This window comes from Rhinolophus ferrumequinum, chromosome 10 (genome assembly GCF_004115265.2).
Source record: "Rhinolophus ferrumequinum isolate MPI-CBG mRhiFer1 chromosome 10, mRhiFer1_v1.p, whole genome shotgun sequence".
Taxonomy (NCBI): Eukaryota; Metazoa; Chordata; class Mammalia; order Chiroptera; family Rhinolophidae; genus Rhinolophus; species Rhinolophus ferrumequinum.
Window position 1 is genome coordinate 22,430,752 of NC_046293.1, and position 23,797 is coordinate 22,454,548.

Here is a 23,797-nt window from a genome sequence, read left to right on the forward strand (position 1 = left end):
GCTTTGTCTTTCCGGTGACTAGCCTTATCTAAGAGCTATTCAAGATCCCACCAAGAATCACCTCATTAGATCAAAAGACACTCCTATCACCTAGGAAAGTCCAAGGGATTCAGGAGCTCTGTGTTGAAATTAGGATCAAAGACCTAATATTAGGAAAAAAAGACATTCCCAGTGCTCTTATCACGCAGAAAATTACAAGGGTTTTAGGAGCTCTGTGCATGTGTGGGGGCAGGATGCGTATGGAAATCTCTGTCTTGCTGTGGACGAAAAACTGCTCTGAAAAATAGAAAACCAAAACCAAAAAGCTTATCCGCATTATAAAGACTACAGTCTATAACCCCAAATTGCCCAAACGTTATTTTCCTTTTCTCTAGATGCAATAGTTTTCTTCCTTTCCCCTGAAATCTGTACTTCAAGGCCAGAGTCTCTCCTCTGTTAATCCATCACTAACTCACTCCACAAATACTTGTATGGCTGGCCCTGAGCTGACACCTGTATACCCTGGCGGATGACCCGTGGAGCTTACAGTCCTTCCCTTCGGGGCCAGGCCCAATCACTCAGGCTCCCACCACGCCCTGGCTCTTCTCAAGTCCTAAGAAATTATATTGATCTTCTCACTTGTTTGAGTGAGTATATATCCTGAGGGTTTATTTTTGTAAGGGTCACCTTTTTTCTTTGAAGGGATCTTTTGTGCCTATTAAAACTTTGTAAGTGTTATAAAAAATTTTTTTAAAGTCTCTCTTCATCTTCTACCATCCAGATATGACTATCATATATCTTTTTTAGATTTTTTTGTGTGTCTGTTATATGCGGTATAATTTTTTTTCAATAAAAAGCCTTTTATTTATGGAAAGTTACTACATTGGTAATGAAACAGGTTGAATCATGGAGGATCATAGTGGAGAAAATATAATGAAAAATATAATTTAAAAATTCCTCTGAAATACCTTTTCTACTTACATATTTAGCAAAAAAAAAACAGTCCTTTGAACTTTGATTAAATTTGGTCAGCTAGTTTCTTTGATCTTGCTCAAAATATTTGTTATATTATAAGTGACTTTAATAACATTGTATTACTTTTTCTATAATCTTTGCCTTTAGTCTGGGATGGTATTAAGTCCCTCTAGGTTTTAGAAATCCAGGATTTCCCATGTTGGTAGAAAATACGATATTAAAAACATCTGTTAGTGTTCTGAAGTTATAAATTTGAGCCATGAATAGGCTAATAAGCAGATCCATAAAAAGATCACAATCAAATTAATGCATGACTTTTAAAACACCCTTACTGACAAACAAAACTTCTGCTTGGCAAGTATTTGTTTTAAAATCCAGGGCTAATTGTTTACATAAAAAGTCATTCTAACACTTTCTGTGGGACAGAACTTGATGAAAGGTGGGGTTATCCTGGACACTAGCCAAGAAATTTAGTTTCTGAGGAACCCAAAGTCCCTGATATAAAGCAGTTCCAATCATGTGAAATAAGGTTCAGGGGGTTATGTGTGATAATATTCAGGGATTCTTGTAATTAGCTCAGTTCTTGTTCTCTTGCAATTCATTTTTAATTATAATTGTGGACAAGGTATTTTGAGAGATGGTATTTAATAAATTATATCCATGAAATATTTTAATACTATGGAAAGACTTTAGGATATAAGAGGTAAGCACATTTTATCTGCCTGTTAAATTATAGTTTTTAAATGTAATCTAACTTTCTCTATAGAACAGGAATTCTTAACCTTTTTGTGCCTGGGTCCCTTTGGCAATCTAGTGAAGCCTATGGACCTCTTCTCAGAATAATTTTTTAACTTACAGAATAAAACACAAGATTAAAAGGAAACCAGTTGGGCTGCAGTAGTTATTAACATAGTCTTGAAGTGTGACACAGTAATACATGTGCTTCTTTGGTAATGCATTAAATAAGAGGATCTAGTGATGGATCTTGTGACTGCCCTGATTTTGAAGTAGTAGTGGGAGTACACAGTATTTTGATATGTCTGCAACAACTGTCATGTGATATAAAAAAATACATGACTTCTATGGTGACAAAATCACTGCTGTCATTGATAATACTGTGATTTGTTGCCTCCATTCATAATGGAAAGAGATTCTGTATTTCACTTGGAGGTTAGTGAAATTGTTTTTGCCCATTCTACCTAGGGTAGAATACAGATCCCCTTAATTCTACCTGTAGACTTTACTACAAACCCATTCTTTTTCCGATTCTCAGTATAGACTTGACTCAGATTCCCTGCAAGTAACCAAATGCTTCTGTTGCTGAGACTTGCCTTGCCAAAGATCTAACAAGCTAACTCTTGCTAAAGAGTTTCCCTCTTAGTGTTACTCAGAATCATGGGCTCACATCAGGCTATAAAATCCTATATATTACTAAAATTAAGTAAAATCAACATTTATAAAAACAGATGGACATACTTTAAAATTATAATTTTAGAGTGATAATCATGGTTTGAGTTTTCTCCATTTAATTTTCCGAATTTCCTAATGCATCTTAGAATTTTTTTAAAAAATATGCTTCAAAATACTTTAGAATGAAGTATTTTACAGGTTTTCAGTCTGGTTCAGCCTACTTATTTTATGTGTAAGGATACTGACACTCAGAAATGCCACCAGGCATGGCCAAAGTCACATGCCTCTGCTAGACATGCTTGGACTACGAGAGTAAGAATCTTATCTTCTCACTCCACCAAGGGCTCTTGACCAACTTCACCAAGCTGCCTTGAAGATGGCAGCAGTCTGTCTTATAGCTTGACACTCGATCTTTATCTTTGGTATTTAAAATAATTGGTACTTCGTTTTACAAGTCAGGATAATTTTAGGTTGCTGCTTTTAAAAATTGAAACTTTGGTAAACAGGCTTATTGATTAGACTTACTTTTCTTTGGATTCCATAGTTCAGTAGGTGTGGCTGATATTACATATGTAGGGAGGAAAGAAGAAATCAATAACACAAAGCATGATGTCCTCAAATCAAAACACTGGACTTTGGAACGTTACTTGTCCTATACGCTCATTTCCTCTGTTCTTTGCCATCACCATTTCTCAGCAGTCTAGGAATCTGACTGGGTGTTGAATTAAAAAGTCCCAGATTCCCACAGATGACTGACTCATTTCAAGGCAAGGTTAACTGTACTTCTGAATAGTTTTCTGTTTAAGTTATTAATTACTCATTAATTATATAATCATGGGTGGTGAGGCGTAGGAGGAGGAAATGTATAGAAAACTTAGACCTCTAACAAGATACAGTATTTGTTGCGTCCGCATTCTTTCTTTCTCTTTGGGCCTCATATGAGAACAAAGTTCTCGCATGTCCCATGAGGCTGCACACGGTGATGATAAGGTTTAATTATCTTTTATTAATCAATGATGCCACCTGGTGGCCAGAAAGTACATTTTGTGGTGCCCATGCTTGCTGCACCAACCTGTTTTCCTTTGATAGAAAGAACCTCAGTAGCATTTAAGGCATTTTTTATTAGTGAGGTTTTGAAACACGCTTCATTTGGTTTAGCAGAAGCACAAAAGTCGTAGAATACTATAAGTCTAACAGAGCAAATTGAATTGACTACTCTGCTCTCCTCCTCATTTTTTAAAAAGTGAAGCTCTTACAGGATACTAGGTCCTAAATGGTACATAGTAAACAATTCCCTATGACCAATGCAGGTGTGTCTGTCTGGTCTCCTTTCCTGGGTTTCACCTGGGTTCTAACAGTCACTGGGGCACCTGGTAGTTTCAGTGCTCCTCCCTTCTGACTCAGAGGACGATCAATCATGTTCTTCTCGTTCTATAGTTAAGGCAATGAGTCATTCTCAACTGAGGGCATGGTGGTCTTGTCTTCCTTGAAAAAGTAAGTTCTCAAAAGATTCTGCCAGAACAACATGCCCTGAAAATATGGATGGATGGAAATGTTGGAAAGTTGAATTTCTAAAATTTAATTTTGAAAAGTTGAATTTTAAGGTTTTTTTTAACAGGAAAGGAAAATAAACCTAACTTCATTACCTCCTTGATTAATAGCATGATTTTGCAGCGTCTTAATGGTAGGTTTTCTGCTCAGCCAGTTTGTTTATTTCCACTCTGTTCCTGAAAGTTCAGGTTGGCAGGCAGCAGCTGAGCTTGAATACAAGGAAAGGAAATGCAACTCAGAAGCTTATCAGGTTCGGCACAATGGTTCTGAGGTCAGGATTTCCTAATACGTACATCTTCCAGTGAGCTCTCTGGGTTTAGAGAAAGTCTCTGTTTGTATGGGTGTACTTCTGTGTTAATGAGCAAGAATGGAAGACAAAATAGGAACTTGGCATTAATCTGGTACTTAGGTAAATCTGCTCTCCTTTCCTTACTCTTCAGCAACATAGAGGCTCTAAGGAACATTGCTTTGATTAATGAGGTAGCCTGGACATGGAGAGTATCGAAGGAGACGACTAAGTTTTTCCCCCCAACTCTGTCACTCTCATGGAAAAGTGAAATGTTTGGACCCATCAAACATGGCTTACATATGGCATACATTCTGAGTGGGGTCAGAGTGAGATTAGGTTAATTTTTCATCTCCAGATAAAGCTAAGTGGAATGTATAATCAGTGTATTTTGTTAATTTTTGTGATTTTGTTACCTATTTGATTGGAAACATACTATCCAACTTCTGTGTTCACATTACTTGAAGCTCTAAATTGCTAGTGACGGTCTTTGACAAGATTGAACATATGCTGTGGTGCATGGAAACTTAATGTCATCACATACAGTGTCTCACTGGCTTCCTGCCAGGGCTGGATATTTATAATGTGCATGTCTAGACTCACACAGGTTCTTGAATCACTCTCTTAAAGATGTCCTGAGTTTCAGCACTTGGGTATATGTGTTTGTGTCATCTTTTAAGTTTTGGAAAGCCTTTCCTCTTTTCATTTTCTCAACTCCCACTGGCATTACAATTGGTTTCAGCCTTCATTACTTTTCATGTAAACTAAGACACGATTGTGTCTTTAAAAATCATTTATTGTTTTATTCTAAGCATTTCTCGTCCCCTGTATGCAACGGCACTGGCTCAGTCCCATGAGAAAGATGAATCAGATGTGGGTCCTGCCCACAAGGAGCTTTGAGTCAAATGAAAAAGAAAATAATAGAAGGCATGAAGTGAGTGACTGTCGTGTCCTGTATTATTCAAAGGGAGAGACTGTTTCTTTCAAAGGACAAGTTTGGTAGGAGAGGAGGGATTTGAAAGGAGCCTCGAAGAATGTGAGAATTTTTATATGCAGAGTCAGAGAAAGGATTGAGAAAAAGGGAACATTGGGCACAAAGTATGGAGCCGGCAAACACAAGGGAAGTGTTTAAGGAATTGTGCAGACTCGGATTTTGGTAAGAACAAAGGGTCTGTGTTAGGCGGAAGCAAGAGAGAAAATCAGAAAGTCAATGGGGACCATGTAGTGGGGGACTTTAAATTCCAGGGAATGGAATTTGTTATAATTTGATAGGTAATAGGAAGCTATCCAACATTTCTCAACAGAGAAGAAAGCATTGCCTTCAAATCCTATGACATTCCTCGGTGTTACAGATTTATTAACTGTAACTTAGTGCCTATGTTTTCCCCAGGTTATAAGAACCACTGTATACCACATTGCTCATTTATAGACCATCTGCACTTAGATCAGGCTTTTCAACCGTAGTTCTATGGACATTTTGGGTCAGATAATTCTTTGTTATAGGGCTGTCCGGTGCATTTGTAGGATGTTTAGCAGTATCCCTGGCCTCTAACCACTAGATGCCAGTAGCCCCTTTTCCCCCTGTTGTAACAGAAATATCTCCAGACATTTCCACATAACCCCTAGGGGGGAAATTTGCCCCCAGGTGAGAATCATTGGTCGAGTGTATTGCGTTCCTCTGGTGTTCTGGGCATTGTTAGACTTAGATTGACAAATCTTAGTGTCCTTGAGGCATTCAGTCTGTTAATGCTTGGAATTTTGTACTAAATGTACATGTGATCTAGAGAGTAAGGTATTTCACATGTGTTCAAGTACAAAGAGCTGAACTGGGCATCAAGAGACCTGGTTCTAGTCCTGGCCCTGCCACAAAGATGTCACATGACTTGGCTGAGACCCTGGACTCAGTAACCCAAGTCCTTGTATCTCAAATGACCAGTCTGACCTCTAGGCTCTTCCCAGCTCTCATTCTGTGTCCTGATTTCAAATTGATCTCAGGGCTTTATTTTTTCACATTTTTAGAAAGTTAGCACAAATTGAACAATCATGTATATTAAATAACAGGAACGACTGAAATATTGAATAAGAATGACAAGTGTTTTTTTTTCCTTACTGCTTTGTTGTACTAAATGCTATCATTTTTTTCCTTTTCTAGATTATTTGAAAAATCTTCTAGAAGACTCTGGAGATTACAGAGACACTCAAGGTATGTAACTTTCGTGGTCTCATATTGCAGAAGTTTTTATATTATGTTTATATGGACCTTAAAAGTAAAAATATAACAAACCCATATACAAAACTCTGTTTTTTTCATAAGAATCCTTTTTTTTTAAAAAAATTAATAACTCGATTTTGTGCAGATTAAAATAGAACTAGATAAAGTAGTACAATGGTGCTGGATGCAGACGAAATTATAGGGACAAGAGTGGCCCATGGTCAGCAGGCCATGGGAGCCCGCCTCCAGAGAGAGGCTGGTCAGGGGTCAGGAAGCTTCTCCAGTGCTCAGTCACCCCTGCCTGTGGTAAGGCCACCTTCTCTAGATGGTCATTGCTTTGAAAGAAGGGATTGAACTAGCTGATCTACAAGGTCCTTTCAGACTTTAAAATCATGAGTCCATGAAGTGGCAAAACTAAACAAATCAGTGATAACGTCTAAAATAGCATATTATCCTAGGAATGTGTAATAATGGGCATTAGCCTTACCACCCTCTATCACTCATGCCCAGTCGTACTTAAAGAGAATATAGTCTATTACAGTCTATACAAGGGATTCTTCGATATTCATGGTATGTTCACTGTGTGTGTGTGTGTGTGTGTGTAACAAGTCCATTTCCAGCCCATTAATTTTATGAGTTTTGATCACATTCTTATGCATTCTTTACATTTTCTAATTATAAAGCTAAACACATTGTTTAATACATTTTGTAGAGATTCTCATTCATTCTCTTAGGCATTTTACTTCTTTCTCTAACATCTTCTATTTGCAAGTGTTATCCTTTTTAAAGGTGCTTTTTTTTTAAAGGAAAACTGGCGTGGGGAATATGACATGCTTCTTAAGAAGTCTTTGGTGAACATATAATCTAGTTGAGGAAAAAGTCTGCCCAGCAGGCAAAGAACAAAGCAGGTAGCGTTAAAGTAAAGAATCATTTGGAAGAGGGAAAGCTTTGCTTAGAGAGAAGTGGGACTGGAGATGAGTTGAAGGATGGACGAAAGCAAGGGTGGGCATTCCAGATCAGAATTTGTCTTGTAAAGATAAAAATTTTAGACAGATCTTAGCACATAGGGCCTCAAGGAAACATCTGTGCCAGGGGTTTCTGCCTCGTAGGACAGTGAGTTCTGAGCTCCATTTTACAGAAAAAACAAATGCAAGGCCAGAGATTAAGGAGCTTGCTTGAAGGAAATTACATACTTCAGCAAAGACTGGATGAGAATAAGCAGTGAACAGTGGGATACACTGCATGGCTGGAGACACGGCAGTAAAATGGTGAGCAATTGTACAGGAGATGGCCCGAAGCTGAGGGAAAATGAGATAAATATACCTTCGGAAGGTAGGCAGAAGAGTTAAAGAAACAGAGTCACTCACCAGGGCCTCTGAAAGGGATGGCATGGGGAGAGTAGAATTACCGAATGGATAGGAGAAGAGAGTTTGGAATCCCAGTGACCAAAAAGCAGCAGCTTTTTCATTTCATCCATTCATTAAATACTAAAGCTTTTCGCCCTGTGCACTGGGAATTCAAGCAGGCCAGGAAAGCGGAAAATATGCTCAGGGTCACCTCTCGAATATCTTCCATGATGGGTGTCACGTACAGTAAATTCTGACACATGGTTGGGGACTCTATAAGGAAATACTGTTTTCCTTTAATAATGGTGATAATAATACATTTATGTTTAAAGACTGTAGAAACTTCCAGGGTTGGTACTAGAAAGAGAATTTCTTGGTAGGTTATAGTAGCTGGACCAAAAATTCTCAACCCCTTTCTAGAAATTGACCCTTTTTTTTTGTTGTTCAATTGTCCTTTCACTGATGATTTCTGTCATTGCTACACCAGCCTCAGGAGGGCTTGTTCCCTCTTGAACACTCAACCAGTTTTTCTCAGTGGGAGTGCTTCTGCCGTATCGTGTGGGTTTCTAATTAATATTGCAGGAGGTTTAGCATCCCTGGTTCCTACCCACTAAAGACCAGTGGACCCTCCCAGTCATGTGACAACTAAAAATTTTCTTTACACATATCCAAATGTCCCTTTGGAAGCACTACTGCCTTGAGTTGAGAACAACTAGCCCAAAAGGAGAAAAAGTGCAGACTTTTTTTTTTTTTAATATAGCTGGTTACAACGATGATAAGACTGGTGCATTCAAAAACACTTTGCTGAAGGCAAGTGGTTAATAAAAAGAATAAAATACAGATGAAGCCACATAACCCAGCTTATAAAATAAGGCATGTAATTTCCTAAGGTCTAGTAGGTATGTGGCATTTCCTCCTTCTTGGGATCAGACTAAAAGAAGGCAGCTCAGCCCTGAGCCTCTTACATAGTCGCTCCTTGTAGTTCTGGTTTCCTATCCCGGGATGCTTTCTCGCAAGGCAGTTGGTACTGGAATGGTCCTTAGCTTCCAGGTGAAATGCTATCCTTATGAGTATGCTTGTATATTTCAACAGGCTAATCAGATCTCAGCATAAAACAGCCCTGACATTCATACTACTGTTACACACAGCCTGTAATGTCTCGGTAGAGCCTTTCTTTGGCTCGTTTTATCCCTTCAAGTTCTGTTTTGGACTGTTTTTCTTTGGTTTTGCCCTCTGAACCTCGTCATCCATATTTCTGCCTACGCAGTTAACCGAGCTCTTCCAGTGGTCGGTTGCTGTGAAGTAGCCATCTTGTCACCTGGAATTGCTTCATGTTGCAGTTCATTGGTAATGACCAAATGCCCCTTCTGTTCCTATATATTGTAGATGCCCTTGCTGTCGTTATAGAGGTGGCCAACCACGCGAATGACACGATGAAACAAGGAGTAAGTATCTGATCTCGGTAGAGGGTGTACTCTTGAACCTGGGAGCCCAGGCCTTCATACGCTCTGCATTCTCTTTCTGTAGGATAATTTCCAGAAACTTATGCAAATTCAGTACAGCTTGAGTGGACACCATGAAATAGTACAGCCTGGACGGGTAAGTGTTTTAGACTGCCTTTTACAAATTTAATACAATGCAGTTAGGCACAGATTGTCGCTATTTTTTGTTTCAGTTATGAAAATAGGTTATTTGTTATTGTTTCTCTTCACTGACTCATTCTTGATCAACTAAGTTATTCTATCCATTCAAAACATTCATGACTTAAGTCACTGTGGCAAGAAGTCCAGTTCAATTAGGATAATGGCAAGGGACCCCACAGCGTATCTGATGAAATAGTATCATTTTCTTGTGTACTACTAGCTGACCTCATACAGTTTTAAAGACAATTTCATTTAAAATCATTAATGTAAGACAGGATTATGAGAGGAGGAAGAAAATTGGTATTTTGATGCTCCTCATAAAGCACAGAAGTGGCCTAAGGAATTAATTTAGGAACATTACAAAATGCAATTGTCAGGATGTCGGCTATGCCTCAGGATGAAGTACACGCTGGGGCAATTACATTTCAGACCACATAGCGCCCCTGGGGCCAGTATTGGATTTATGAAACTCTGCAGCCTTATCAAATTCCTAAATGACTTAAAGGATGTAAAAAGAAACCATGACTGTAAAAAGTCACACGAAAACTACGTCTGCCCAACCCCCACCAAAAAAAAATTCTAGGGAAAGAAAGTTGAAAAGCAAATTATATGTATATTGTAGTTGTGTCATGGTGGTAGGACTAAATGGGTGTTTGTTTGGATCAATCAGGTGTTTCTCAAAGAAGGCACTCTGATGAAGCTATCTCGGAAAGTCATGCAGCCCCGAGTGTTTTTCCTGGTAAGTGGCCAGGTTCTCTTCTGATGAGCCCAAGGAGGCAGGGATCCCTGCTTAATGAAAGGAGACATTTGTGCATTAGCACATTCAAATAGTGGTTTTAGTGGGATCTTTGACTGGCTTTATTGCGTCTTTCCATTTCAAGTATAGGAAACCAAGTCTTTTATGATGTGTGACCGGAAAATTGCTTCCTTTTCTAATTTAGTTTATTTCATTTCTAATTTGGAAAATTTGATTCAATCGATTATTTTTTTAGGCAAATTGTAATACCTTAGTGGGATTTAGAATTCAGAAACCATTAAATCAGTCTACAGAAGAAAGCACATATTTTAGAAATTGCCTTTTTAATAATATATATTCTAACAAAACCTTCTCGGTGGTTCTAGTTTCTATAAGCAGAACATAAGTATTTTATTCAGAGAGCTTTTACGAAAGAGGTAATATTTTTCCTTTATTGTTGTGTCTTATCAATAACTTTGCAGCTGAAATTCGTTCCTTTACCTCATCCTATGAAATGTTTCTACTTTCAGTTTAATGATGCCCTATTGTATACAACACCAGTGCAGTCTGGAATGTATAAACTGAACAATATGCTCTCATTGACTGGAATGAAGGTCTGTGCATCTTTTAGATTTTTTTTTTAACCCTAATATATTTAGAGAAAAAGCCCTACGGCTTTCTCACATCTTTAACTTTCTCTCACCATGTATTACTGTTTCTGTGTTCATTTATTCACTCGTGTCATCAGTTGTTCACTCATACACTAATTTATTCATAAGATATTTATTGAGAATTATTATAAATAAAGCATGGCAATAGGTTTGGTGGAAAATACAAAGATAAATGGAAGCGTAATTCTTTTTGTCTCCACCCCTATCCCAGTCTCCCCGGGAGCTTAGCAACTAGTTGGTAAGATAGTATGCGACACATAGATATTTATAAAATAGACAGTAATAAACATTACTATAAAGGCACAGTTAGAGTTTCTGGTTGGGAATTCAGAAAATAAAGAACGTGCAGCTTTTAGTGGGATGTGGTGGAGGGATTGATGGTGGCTAGGAAAGAGGGAGAACTAGGAAGTCTTTTTGGAGGAAGAGCCAGAATAGATCACATTTGGCCATGCTGAGATGTGGGGAAAGGCATTCCAAGAGAAAGGCTTGAAGGTGGGAAGGTTGGGCCTGTGTGTATGTAGGTATTTAAATTCATCTGGAGCAGAGAGTAGATGAGAGAGAGTAGTGGTAGATAAAGTTGGATACGAAGGGTGGTGGTGGTGGTGGAGGAGGAGGATGTCAGCAGTCAAACATTGGGCAACTAGCTGTGTTTCAGAGATGAGATTTTCAACAGGATGAGTTTGCTCAAATTGTTTTGCTTTCTTCCAGGTTAAAAAACCCACCCAAGAAGCATATCAGAATGAACTAAAGATTGAGAGTGTAGAACGTTCCTTCATTCTCTCAGCCAGGTAAATTAAAAATAATATGTATAGATGGGCATTTGCCAGTATTGCAGGGTCAGACATTTCCAGCATTTTTTTTACATTTAGGTTACCTACTAGACTTATCTTTTCTCCCTTCTTTTCTTTTTGGATACCATGCATTTTTCTCTTGATTCACCATGTAGGTAAAATGTCTGAAAGCTGATGCAATAGTGTGCTAGAAGCACAACGATAAAAATGTTCCTCTGAATAGAATAATAATGCTGAAAAACGCTTTGGTGATCATTTTTTAAAAGTGAGTATTTCACATCTTTTTACAACACTGAATGTTTTTAAAAACATCTAGTGCTTTATCGTTTACTAGGAAGTTTTCACATAACACTGAAGGGATATAAATTTACGAGGTACGTGTCATCTCATTAAAAATGAGGAAGACTAAGTTATAGAAAAATTCAGTTGCTGTCTTAAGGATATCTAGCTGGCAAAGTCAAGATACAAGTAGAAGTTTTTCGCTTTTAAATCTGTTGTTTATGATACCACATTGCCTCAAACTGGAACCTGCAGTGACTTATTTGTAAATCAAACCGCCTTACTGTAATGTAAATAAAATCCTTAAAAAACCCTGAAACTGTATGAGTCATAAACATACATTATTGAGTTATTGGCTGAGTGGCAGAAGTGGGTGTTTGGCAGGATTTGACTGGTGAAGGGGGAGAAGCCAATAGCCATAGCATGCTCTCCACTGCTGGGACTGGGTAACGAGTCTAGATGGCTCTCAGATCTAACCTTTGATGTAATAAAAATAGTAGCAAATACTTTTGTAGCACTTACTTTGTGCCATGCACTATTCTAAGCACCCTCTGTGTATTAATTCATTAAATCTTCACAACAATCTTTTAAGGTAAGTTATTATTACACCCATTTTATGGTGAGAGAAGCCACCCAGCTATTAAGCAGGAGGGCCAGGAGTTGGACCCACTCACCCTGCCTATAGCTCTGTCCAAACCACGAAAATCAAGTAGGGTCTGGGAGTAGCTAGAGTCGTAACTGGAACCAATTATTTCTCTGCGTGGTGCTAAATGTTTTATATTTATTTTCTCTTTTATTTTCCATGATAGCTAGTGGAGTAGGTATTGTCTTAACCTTCCACATGAGAAAAATGGAGGCTCAGAGAGGTTAAAAAAATAAGTCCAAGATTATACAACTAGTAAGTAGTGGAGCTGAAATTTGAACCCAGGTGTATCTGACACTAAATTTATGTTTTCAATCATAATAATACTGCCTTTTTCCATGGACGTTAAGGACTCAGACCAAATGTCTGACTTACCCAAACCAGAGGACCACAGAGCAGCTAGCTCCCTGGGTCATGTCACTCTTCTGAAATGGAGTGGCCACTGCTGCCTGACGCCCGATCTCAGGATGGCGGGAGAAGACAAATACCTGTTTTCAGGGTTTGTTAGATGCTTCCCAGCTCCCCGCCAGAGCTCTGACCTGTTTTTTCTTTCTTTTTTCTTTTCCTTTTTTTGAGTTTGAACAAAGGTGCAAAGAACATCAAGTCCCTGTACATCAGGCTCCTGGCAAATACTTAAACTTGGTTCTTAAAATCAAGAAAGTTATTTTTCAAAGATCCAAAGAGGAAATGCCTATAGGAAAGTCAAGTTTTCAATGGCAGTTAAGCTTCCTAACTAAAAATGTACTTGGTAAAATCAGAATTCTATTTCATTAAAAATTAAACAACTCAGCAAATGATGGTAAATCTTTCTTTCTTTGGTTGCCAATCGGGTGAATACCTGGATGTCCCTGTTTTTCCAGATTGACTTCTTAGATTTCAGTAAGGTCATTGGATTTTCAGGTGTGATGGGAAACATTGAGGGTTTTAAGCAAAAGATTGATATGTTTTTTAAAAGAGCACCCTCAATTTATGTTTTTAAAAGAGCACACTGTCTGCTTTGTAGAAGATAGGTCACCAGAGACTAGAGTAGAAGTTGGGAGATCAGATTGGAGGCCGCAGATGATTGTGTCTTGGACGAAAGAGGTAGGAAGTGGTCAGAATCAGGAATAGCCAGTAGGATTGCTGATGAACTGAATGAGGGGTCTACAGGAGAAATGATAATAAAACTGGAAAGTCCTTGATAAAGGAAAAGGGAATTTCCAAGGGAGGATTAAGGTGGCTCAGGAGAAAGGGAACTAACACAATTGAATGCCGCATCGACCCACGCTTTCCTTCTGAATTTCCCCAGCCACAGTAAGGCAAGTACTGTAGAACATGTGAAAAGGGGATAAGAAGGCCTCTTATGATCTGGTTCTCATCGGCCTCCCCAGCCTGATCTCCATTCACTCTCCCTGTCTCCACCCCCATGAAAGCATGGATCTGCTTGTGATTCTCCATGCACACCAGCCTACTTTACATCCTTCTGCCTTGCTCAGGCAGCTACCTCTGCCTGGAATTCATCCATCGTTCAATAAATAATATGAAGCCTCTATTCCTGGCCAGGCATCGGGATACTGTGGGGAATTAAAAAGGCCCTGCTTGCCTGAGTTTACAGTCCATTAGGAAAGACACACACTTAGCAAATATTAATACAACCAATTACTATTATGATTTAGTAGAATATAGGAAAACTACCAGGTACTACGAGGCTGTAAAACAAAGGACCTTGAACTAGATTTGGTGGAGAAAGGGCAGTCAGGGATAGCTTCCCCAAAGACCTGCTGTGTCTACTGAGTTATGAAGGATAAATAGGAGTTGGATAGCTAAGCAGAGGAAAGGAAGAGGCTTCTGGTCATTAGGAACAATGTGCATGAAGGTCCTGAGGTGGAAAGAGACATGGCATATTCAAAGAGCTGAAAGGTTGGTGTGGCATGAACACAGAATGAGAGGGAAAGTGACCCAGGATAAGCCTGGAGGGACAGGGAGATAGATTTTGCAGAACCATCTTGTGGGTTTTGGTTTTTAGCCTAAGAGCCACAGGAAACCACTGAAAGGTTTATACAAAGGAATGATGTAATCAGACTGGCATTTAAAAAAAAAAAAATCTGGTTGCTTTGTGAAGAATGGTTTGGGAGGGGAACTAAAGGCGAAGGCTAATAGGGGATAAGAGAGGCATCGAGAGTGAGTCTCCAGCTTGTACAATGTATTGGATAATGGTGCCATTCGTTGTGATACGAAACCCTGGGAGAGGAGCAGCTTTGGGGGAGAAATCAGGAATTTAGTTTCAGATGTCCGTATTGAATGTGAGGTACCTCTGAGTCATCCAAATGGAGCCATCACGGAGGCAGTTTATGTAAGGATCTGAATGTCAGGAGGAATCCTGGACTAGAGGCATGTATTTGGGAGTCCTCAGCCTAGAGATGCTAACTAACTAAAGCTAGGAGACTGAATGAGGGTGCACAGAGAGACTAAAGAGCTCCCTGTCAAACTCCTATAATGCTAAACCTCTCTTAGTCATCACTCTGCGAAGCCTTCCCTACTACCCACATAAGTTAACTTACTACTTCTTTGTTATCTATCTACCTTGCATGTCTTATATCATATGGTAACTATTTGGTTCTATGTCTCACCTCAATTAGATGTACGCCCTTACAAGTAAGGTGTATTTTGTGTGCTCAGTTCATGACTTAGTACTTGGCCCTTCGTAGGCTCCCAGTAAATGTTACTCAAATAAATTGAATTAAAGCAATGTGGCCTTTGGACCTCAGAGTAGCGTGTTAAACACAAGTAGTAAATGGTGTGACAACGTCTAACACACCAGAAATCCTTCTTTTGGAGAGTTTTTCCCCTTGAAATTCATCCCAAGCAATGGGACAGTGGTGCTTATTGAATACAAATTTGCTTTCTGGTAATGTGTACATTCCATAAAGAAAAGGATACTTGGTTTAACTGTTTTTTGATCCGAGGAAGATGCTAATTTCTTCTGCTAACCATGTTAAAAAAAGGAGAGCTAGAATGTCTCCACTCAATGCTGTGGGCAAATGTGTGTGGTCTGTGAGAAATGTGTTATCAAGAGCTGGTAAACATTGTTTTGGCAGAACCACACACAAGAGAGCGCCAGGAATGATTAAATGAAAGAACAACATATGTGACATGATTTGCACAGTCGAATCACATTCCACATACTCTCAGTGCTCCAGAAAAATCAGACGGCAATTCTCAAATTAGCCATCTGCCTCTCTGCTTTCTGTTACTTCTTCCAGTGAAAAGTTGGGGAGGGAGAAAGGGAGGGATAGACAGTAATATTTTATGAATGTTTACTTGGAAGCCTGAGCATATGTTCCCATACTGCAGTTCTTCAGAGAGCATGGACAGAGGCCAGAGATGACATGGTGGTGAAAGGTTCAACCCTTAGCCACACTTGGTCTGATACCAACTCATCAGCTAGTAGTCAGTTATCTGAGACAAATTATCTAACGTTTCAAATCCTCACTTTCCTTATCTGTAAATGGTGATGGTGGTGATGTTGGGATGGGGGTGTCTAAGATCCAATATATATTCCATGGAGTAGCTCTAGGACGAGATATGATGACATTTGCAAAGCATTTAGCACAGTTGGCTGACGTGTAGGAATTGTTAAATAAATGTCAGCTATTGTGACAGTAATGGTAGAATAGTGGAGGTAAACTGAGGCAGGTTTTATTTGTTTTGGAGAGATAGGAGCTGTTTCTATTTTATTTAGTTCTTAGTAGATAACAAATTTGAGAAACATACTAGTTTTAAATTTTCATTTGTAAACAGGATTTCTACCTTTTAATATCCCTGAGTGCAAATTTGAAATGGCATTTAAGTCATTTAGTAAGAAGGTACGTTCTGAGAATGATTATTGTGAGGAAGACAAGTAGTTTTTTAGTATCTCCTTGACCTTTTCTGGGTTCATCGAAATGCAACAAAATAGGCCTATTTGTACCATTATTTATGATAGAACTTTTCATTTTAAAAATATCATTTAAGAGTTCAAAAACCACAGCCATACACATGCTTTCAGTGTCTTATTCAGTGTTACATAACTTTCTTCTATTTGCTTTTATATATAAACTTTTATTAATAAAATATTTTGGAATAAAAATTCAAATATACTTAAAATTAGAAACTGCATATTCAGTTACCCAGATTCAAAAATTATCAAGAATATTCTGCCACAAATTTTCCTATTTTCTAAAGTATTTTAAAACAAATTGCAGATAGGTCATTTCACTCCTATATACTTCAGTATGCCTCTCTAAGGAAAATACACATTTTCTTACACAATCACATTCCCATTATTATGATGGATTTTATTTTATTATGATAGAATTTTAAATTGATAAATTCCCCCCTTTCTCTTTCCTCCCTTCCGCCCCCCCACACACGAAATTGTGCCTCTCCTTCTTGGGTATGCAAAGCAAAGTGTGCTGAAACCAGTGATAATCTGGAGTTACCACAGAGGCGTTTTGGGAAGAGGTGTGGTTGTACAAAAGCAGAACAAGAATGCCTTTTTCTAAACAGGCTTTCCCCCTACTTGGCCCATTTCCATTTAGGTTTGAATCATAACCCCTAATGAACTGAGGGTAGGAGCAGAAAATGTGATGAGCTGAATAGGTAGAGGCACCCTAATAACTACAGGTTATTTCCCTTATTACCCACTCCTTAAATATCTGTTTATGATAACCAAAAATCTGTTTCCTTAACCCCCCCGCCCCATTCTACAAAATTTTAGTAGTAGTTAGTAACCTAAAAATATTTAGTATTCTGTGCATTGGGTTTGAAACTTGACTCCTTGGAATATTTTTAAATTCTAGGATTATATCTCAGGGAAACTCCTTGGTTATATAAATAATCATGATTATTAATTGTGTGAATAGCCCTTAAAGCACACAAAAATACTTCCCAAGTCAGGAGACTTCAAACGCCATTCAGTCGAAAGCGGTACTTTTGGAAAGGAAAGAAAGCATTGTATTTACTAACAAGCCCTGTGTTCCCTACTGTCTGCTCTGACTGTGCACATAAACCTCCGAGTTGCTGCCTGACAGCAGCTTTGTTGGAGGATGGTGGACTCTGTTGCCCTGGGAGAAGGAAAAGAAGGAAGAAAACGGCCAAGAATAAAAGCTGACATCTGGTTGATGGAAACTTCTTTTGTCCCCAACAGTTCCGCCACAGAAAGGGATGAATGGCTAGGAGCGATTTCCAGGTCAATAGAAGAGTATGCCAAGAAAAGAATCACATTCTGTCCTAGTAGGAGTCTTGATGAGGTACTGTCTTTTCCTCCTCCTTTTTTTTCTTTCCTCAATGCATTTCACTTTTTTCCTTAACGAAACTTTTTCCAGGGGTTTAGAAAAGAAACCCGTGTTTTACAGAAGGATTGGAGGTGTGTATGCAATTTCAGAGCTAAAATATTAATCCAATGAATGTGTCACTGCAGGTCTATGATAGTATGTAGCATATTTGTATTTTTTTCTAGTTATCAAAACTTATAGAAAACTTAGAAAATGCAGCATAGTTTAAGGAAACGTGTCACAGCTGTCATTGCACTGCCACAGGCATCTTTTTAAGTTAATGTCACATTAGAGGATTGTTAAGACTGTAGCTCATCTTAATATCCTGAGAACATGAAACAGATAACGGCGCATATTTCATTCATCCCATATCCTTAGTGATACCCTCAGCATTGTGAGCCGCCACTGCTAAGAAAAGACTTGATTCTGTAGCAGTTAGTGTGCATGGAGATAATCAGAAGTCCTTCTTCCACAGGCTGACTCAGAAAATAAAGAAGAAGTTAGTCCCCTTGGATCAAAGGCTCCCATCTGGGTTCCTGATACCAGAGCCACGATGTGTATGATATGCACAAGTGAATTTACTCTGACCTGGAGACGACACCACTGCCGGGCCTGCGGAAAGGTTGGACAGGATAACACCCATCTCCATTGTGATTTTTAATAGCGCCAGGCGGTACCTAATGAGGAAATGTATTTCTCCTTGTAAACCATTGTAAGGGGGTTAAAAAAAAAAAAGATACTGAATCCTGAATGGTAGTTTCTCTAAATATTTAGGCATGGAACAATCTTGTTGGCCAACTTAACCGCTCCTACCTTAAGGTTACTTGAGAATGTCAATAATACACAATTTTCATTAAAAAAAAAAAATCACAATTAAATAGACCTTCAAATTTACTGATAATTATTTAAACTGCTTTTATCTAGATAGTAAGTACAGAAGTCCTCACTTATCTTCACGGATAGGTTCTGCAACTTTAAGGGAAATTACGTAATGAAACCAATTTTACCATAGGCTAATTGATACGGTATCTCTTTGATGTTATAACGAAATGACGTTATTCAAGGACCTGCTGAATTTAATAGAGGAACTTTCAATGTTGAAGTTGTCCCTAGTGATGTTTCTGAGTCTTCATGACCTCATTAGTCAGATGAGCATAGTAACCATGACATCAGAGAATCACTGGAAAGGTTAAATGAGGTCTTATTCAGAGAGCATTTAGTACAGGGCCAGATCGTGGTATTGGTGAGCAGAGGTAGTTGTCATGACAACAGTGGTAATACAGCTAACCCAGGACTTTCCTGCACGCTAGGCACTGTCCAAACATTTCGCACACATTAATTCTTTAGTATATTTTATGTAGTAAGCACTCCGTAATAATCTGTGGCCTCTACACCTTCAGGTGTGGTATGGAACTCATAAGAGTTGTTGTTGAGATTCAGTGACTGTAAAAAGGTTTTGAAAAGTAGCACTATAAATTGTAACATACATGGTGGTTTGGATACAAAGGTTATTCTAAATTAAATAATTCCAATGTGTTTTCAGATTGTATGCCAAGCTTGTTCATCAAATAAGTATGGCTTAGATTACCTGAAAAATCAACCAGCAAGAGTATGTGAACATTGTTTCCAAGAACTACAGAAATTAGGTAATATATAAGTAAAGATTTAACCAAAACTTCCTTTATTCCCCAGATGCTTTCAAACAACCTTCTGAAAGAATCATCTTAGACACATTAGCAATATGATTGGTGATACTCATCTCAAAGCACTATTTTGCTTTCTTAATTTAGTTAAGCTCTCCTAACTCATATTTTATGGTATTCCCAAGAGAGGTTGGATTGAAATTTATTTTTACTCTGAAAACACTTTTGCTAAGAATACTAATTGTAGAAATGTAATTACAGGATGAAATGTTCCAGACAGTTAAAAGGGAACTTTAACTTTTAAGTAATTTTGAAATTCCTAGTTTTACAACTGTGTGCTCATCACAAATCATTTTATCTATTTGTAAAGTAATTCTCTATGGAAATATATTGGGTGGCACTTTGTTAGCCTAACTCTAATCACTTGGACTGATTTAGTGAGGTTCTATTGTATATCTAAATGTGCAGCTTTTCACCAAATACAAAATGATAAATCTGTTGGCCTACTCGTTATTTGCAGGTATCCATCTCTGCTGTTAAGATGAATGCAGCTAGCAGTACTGCTCAGGTCTCTATTTTGGGAAGAGATCTTTAGTTAGATTCCTGAAACTTATAGGATCTGAATTTTAAAAAGATTATCCTTCATTTCCACGAAGAATAGCTTTTCATTAGCAAATGAGAATATCTCAAGTGAATAAAACTAAAGAACATGCTATTTCAGAATCCGTATATTTAGTTGGTTATTGTCTGTGTACATTTTCCAAAAAGACACGCCCATCTCATCCTTTGCCAGCCTTTATGTTCTTTCACTTCTTCTCTGGGTATATAATACAGGCTGCAAACATTCAAAATTCATTTTTGAATCCTCCTGCATCATCAACACCCATTTGGTCAGTAAATCTTGTCAAATTTATCTTTAAAAATGTTTCTCTTGATTTCATCTCAGCCCTAATAAGCCTTCATTATATTTCATCTGGACTACTGTAGTAATTTCCTAACAGGTTTTCCTGCAGCAAATCCTTCCTCCTTCCTACTGTCAGATTTATTTTTCTAAATTCATCTGCTCATGTCACTCCCCAGCTTAAAAGGCATTTGATTTTCCACTGCCTGAACAACAGCCCAGGTTCCTTAGAACCGGCCTTTTTCCCCCAACCTCATTATTCTCCAAACAGATGATCTAATTTAATACCTCTGCTTTTGCTTATACTGACCTCTCTTCATGGAGCATTCTTCCTCCTGTTTTTGCTTGGCAAACTCTTACTTATACTTTAATGGCCAACTCAAACATCTCATTCTCTTTCAAGCTTTTCCTGAACCTCTGTAGTCAAAATTAATTGCTTCCTCATCTTGACTTATAGCTCATTTTCTAGCACTTTGTTCACTGTAATATTGTTTGGTCATGTATCTAGATATTAAACGATGTTATTAGATTTTTTTTTAAGTCAGGAGGGAAGTTTTTTTAATTTATTTTTTTAAGTTGGCAGTACAGTAACATGTTTCAGAATTCTAAAGGCACAAAAGGGTAATTCTTTCACATGGCTTAGTGTTGGAAAAAGTATAAAATCATAGACAGTGGAAAGTCTTTCTCCCACTCAGCTTCTGGCCATCTGGAGGCCTGTGTCATAAGTTTCTTCAGAATTCTTCCATGGATGTTTTATGCAATCATGTTTATTGACATGAATTAAATTGAATTGCAGAATGGTTACCATTTGCTACATAAATGTACCTGGTTTCTTTTAGCTCACCAGCACTCTCCTAAGATTGGATCTCCCGGAAATCACAAATCGCCTACAAGTGCCTTATCCTCAGTCTTACATAGCATTCCATCCGGGAGGAAACAGAAAAAAATTCCAGCTGCTCTCAAAGAAGTAAGTGTTACCATTAAACTTGCAACCTGATAGAGGCTGAATTATTCATATGCATATAATACAGTTTTTCTTCCATAAAGGAAGATGTCATTTCCCACTATTAAGACCCGAATTTTAATACTGGTGATGGGTGTGGCTGATGCCTCATTATCTTGCTTGGTCTCCCATATGACCTGAGTCATTTAGAAAATGGCTGTTGAAAGGTTGAGAGAATATTTTATAGCAGTATTCTCTAGAAAATAAAGATAACTTGGACACACAGGAATTTTTAAAATTACTTTGAGGAGACACCTTACCAAAGGGAAGAAGTCTATAGAATATTTACTTATAGCAGGTTGTCTTTCCTTTAAACTGAAAAGAAAATTTTAAAAAGTGATAATAAATAGCCTGCACAGTTAAACCTGCCATGGGCGTAATCCACAGACTTCACTGATAATCCTACTGCAGTTCCTCAAATTCAAGTGTTCGTAAAGCCAGTGTCAGAGATCAGATGGCACTGCCTTTCTGGTCACTCCCATTTGGATTAGTTGTTAATTAGTTCTACTTGTGCTAGTTTTAGGGCCAGCAGAGTAGAGTTTTAAGTTTTGTTCTCTTGCTTGGTTACTGTGGAAGTGTTCTACCATGGAGTGTGGAAGCAAACAATTCTAAAAACTTCACCAAGATCATGTATCTTATGGCAATTGAAATACTACGAAGTTATCAATAGCCAATCTCGTGAAATAGTAAGTTTCAGATGAAACTGGTTAAGCCAGTTTAATACTTCTAAACTCTCTCTTCCATCACTCAGCTCCTGAATTTAATTTGATTGACATTAGGAACTTCACGGTTCTTCGTCAACTGAGTTCTCTGTAATGTTTCTCTTCTCCATGCGGATGTCACAGTTTGTAAATGTAATTCTTACATTTGCTCCCCTCTTCAGTCTACATTCCCCAGCATTGGTTGCAGAACTCTTTATAGTCTGGACTGTACTCAGCCTAACTCCAGTCCCATTTCATACATCTTGCCACCCACCTAGGCAAACAGGCCTTCACTTTCAAACCTCTGCTTCCTGACGGCAGCCCTTTCTCCCTCTACTGCACTGGTGTCCAAAGCGTCCTCCAGAACAGCAGCAGCTCCATCACGTGGGAGCTGATTAGAAATTCAGGTTCTTATGCCCCACCCAGTGTCTGCAGAATCAGAAACTTGAACAGGCCGTCTCGGTGATTCACATGTATGCTAAATATTGAGAACCACTGCTTTGCAGTCAGACTGGGGAAATTAATTTATTCAGTTAAATGCTATAAAAGTCAAAGGATTCTCCTTGGGAAGCTGAGTTTTTTGTCTTTTTTTTTAAATTGAGGTGAAGTTCACATAGCATTTAATTAACCAATTTAAAGTGTACAATTCACTGGTGTTTTTTGTATTCACAATGTTGTGCAACCGCCATATTGTTCTAGTTTCAAAACGTTTTCATCACCCCATAAAAACACCCTGTACCCATTAAGCAATCAGTCTCCCTCCACCCCATTCTCCACCCCCTGGGAACCAGTAATCTGCTTTCTGTCTCTGTATTTTCCTATTCTGGATATATCATATAAAAGGACTCATACAATATGTGATCTTTTGTGTCTAGCTTCTTTTACTTAGCACAGTGTTTTCAAGGTTCATTAAAGTTACAGCATGTATCAGGATTTTGTTTCCCTTTATGTCTGAATACTGTCCTTGGTATGTACATACCACAATTTATCCATTCATCTGTTGATGGACATTTGGGTTGTTTCCACCTTTTGGCTGTTATGAATAATGCTGCTGTAAACATTTATGTACCGATTTCCGTGTGGACATATGTTTTCATTCGTCTTGGTTATGTACCTAGGAATGGAATTGTTTGTCATATGGTAATTCTATGTTTAACTTTTTGAGGAATTGGGACATTGTGTTCTTATTCTAACAGTGTTCAATACATTTTTAGAAATTCCTCTTAGAATTAAATTCAGAGCCTCAAACGCTCAGTAATGGCAGGCTATTATCTCTTGAGTTGGATTTGATTTATTTTTAAAATCAGATCATTGCAAGGAAAGTTTTGTGAGTCAGGTGATTTTATTTAAAAAAAATAACAGAGGACTATGCGTGACTATTCAATATTGTGATTCATCTTGTATGGCTAATAAACTAATTCTAAAATATTCCAGAAGAGTAACATACAAAATATATTTTTTAAATTTTTTATTAGTTTCAGATATACAAAACAACGTAATGGTTAGACATTTACACCCTTCACAAAGTGATAACCCTCCCCCAGTCTCCTACTCTTCTGACATCATATGTAGCTGTTACAATTCCATTGACTGTATTTCCTATGCTGTACTTTACATCCTGTGACTTTATTTATTTATTTATATTTAGTTATTGTTGATACTCAATATTATTCTACTTCAGCTTCAGGGGCAAAATATTTTGAGCAATATAGTAACTTTTAATCTAAGTACTT

General features: G+C 38.0%; 1 protein-coding gene across 1 annotated transcript in view; it reads left to right on the forward strand.

Annotated features, from left to right (window-relative positions):
* The window catches only part of FGD6 (FYVE, RhoGEF and PH domain containing 6), a 96,649-nt gene that overhangs the window by 63,470 nt on the left and 9,382 nt on the right, over positions 1 to 23,797 (forward strand). The window contains 10 exon segments of the mRNA XM_033116565.1: positions 6,354 to 6,404; positions 9,146 to 9,204; positions 9,287 to 9,358; positions 10,073 to 10,141; positions 10,669 to 10,752; positions 11,518 to 11,597; positions 17,690 to 17,792; positions 18,292 to 18,438; positions 19,360 to 19,462; positions 21,200 to 21,327. Coding sequence (XP_032972456.1) covers positions 6,354 to 6,404; positions 9,146 to 9,204; positions 9,287 to 9,358; positions 10,073 to 10,141; positions 10,669 to 10,752; positions 11,518 to 11,597; positions 17,690 to 17,792; positions 18,292 to 18,438; positions 19,360 to 19,462; positions 21,200 to 21,327 — 896 coding nt within the window.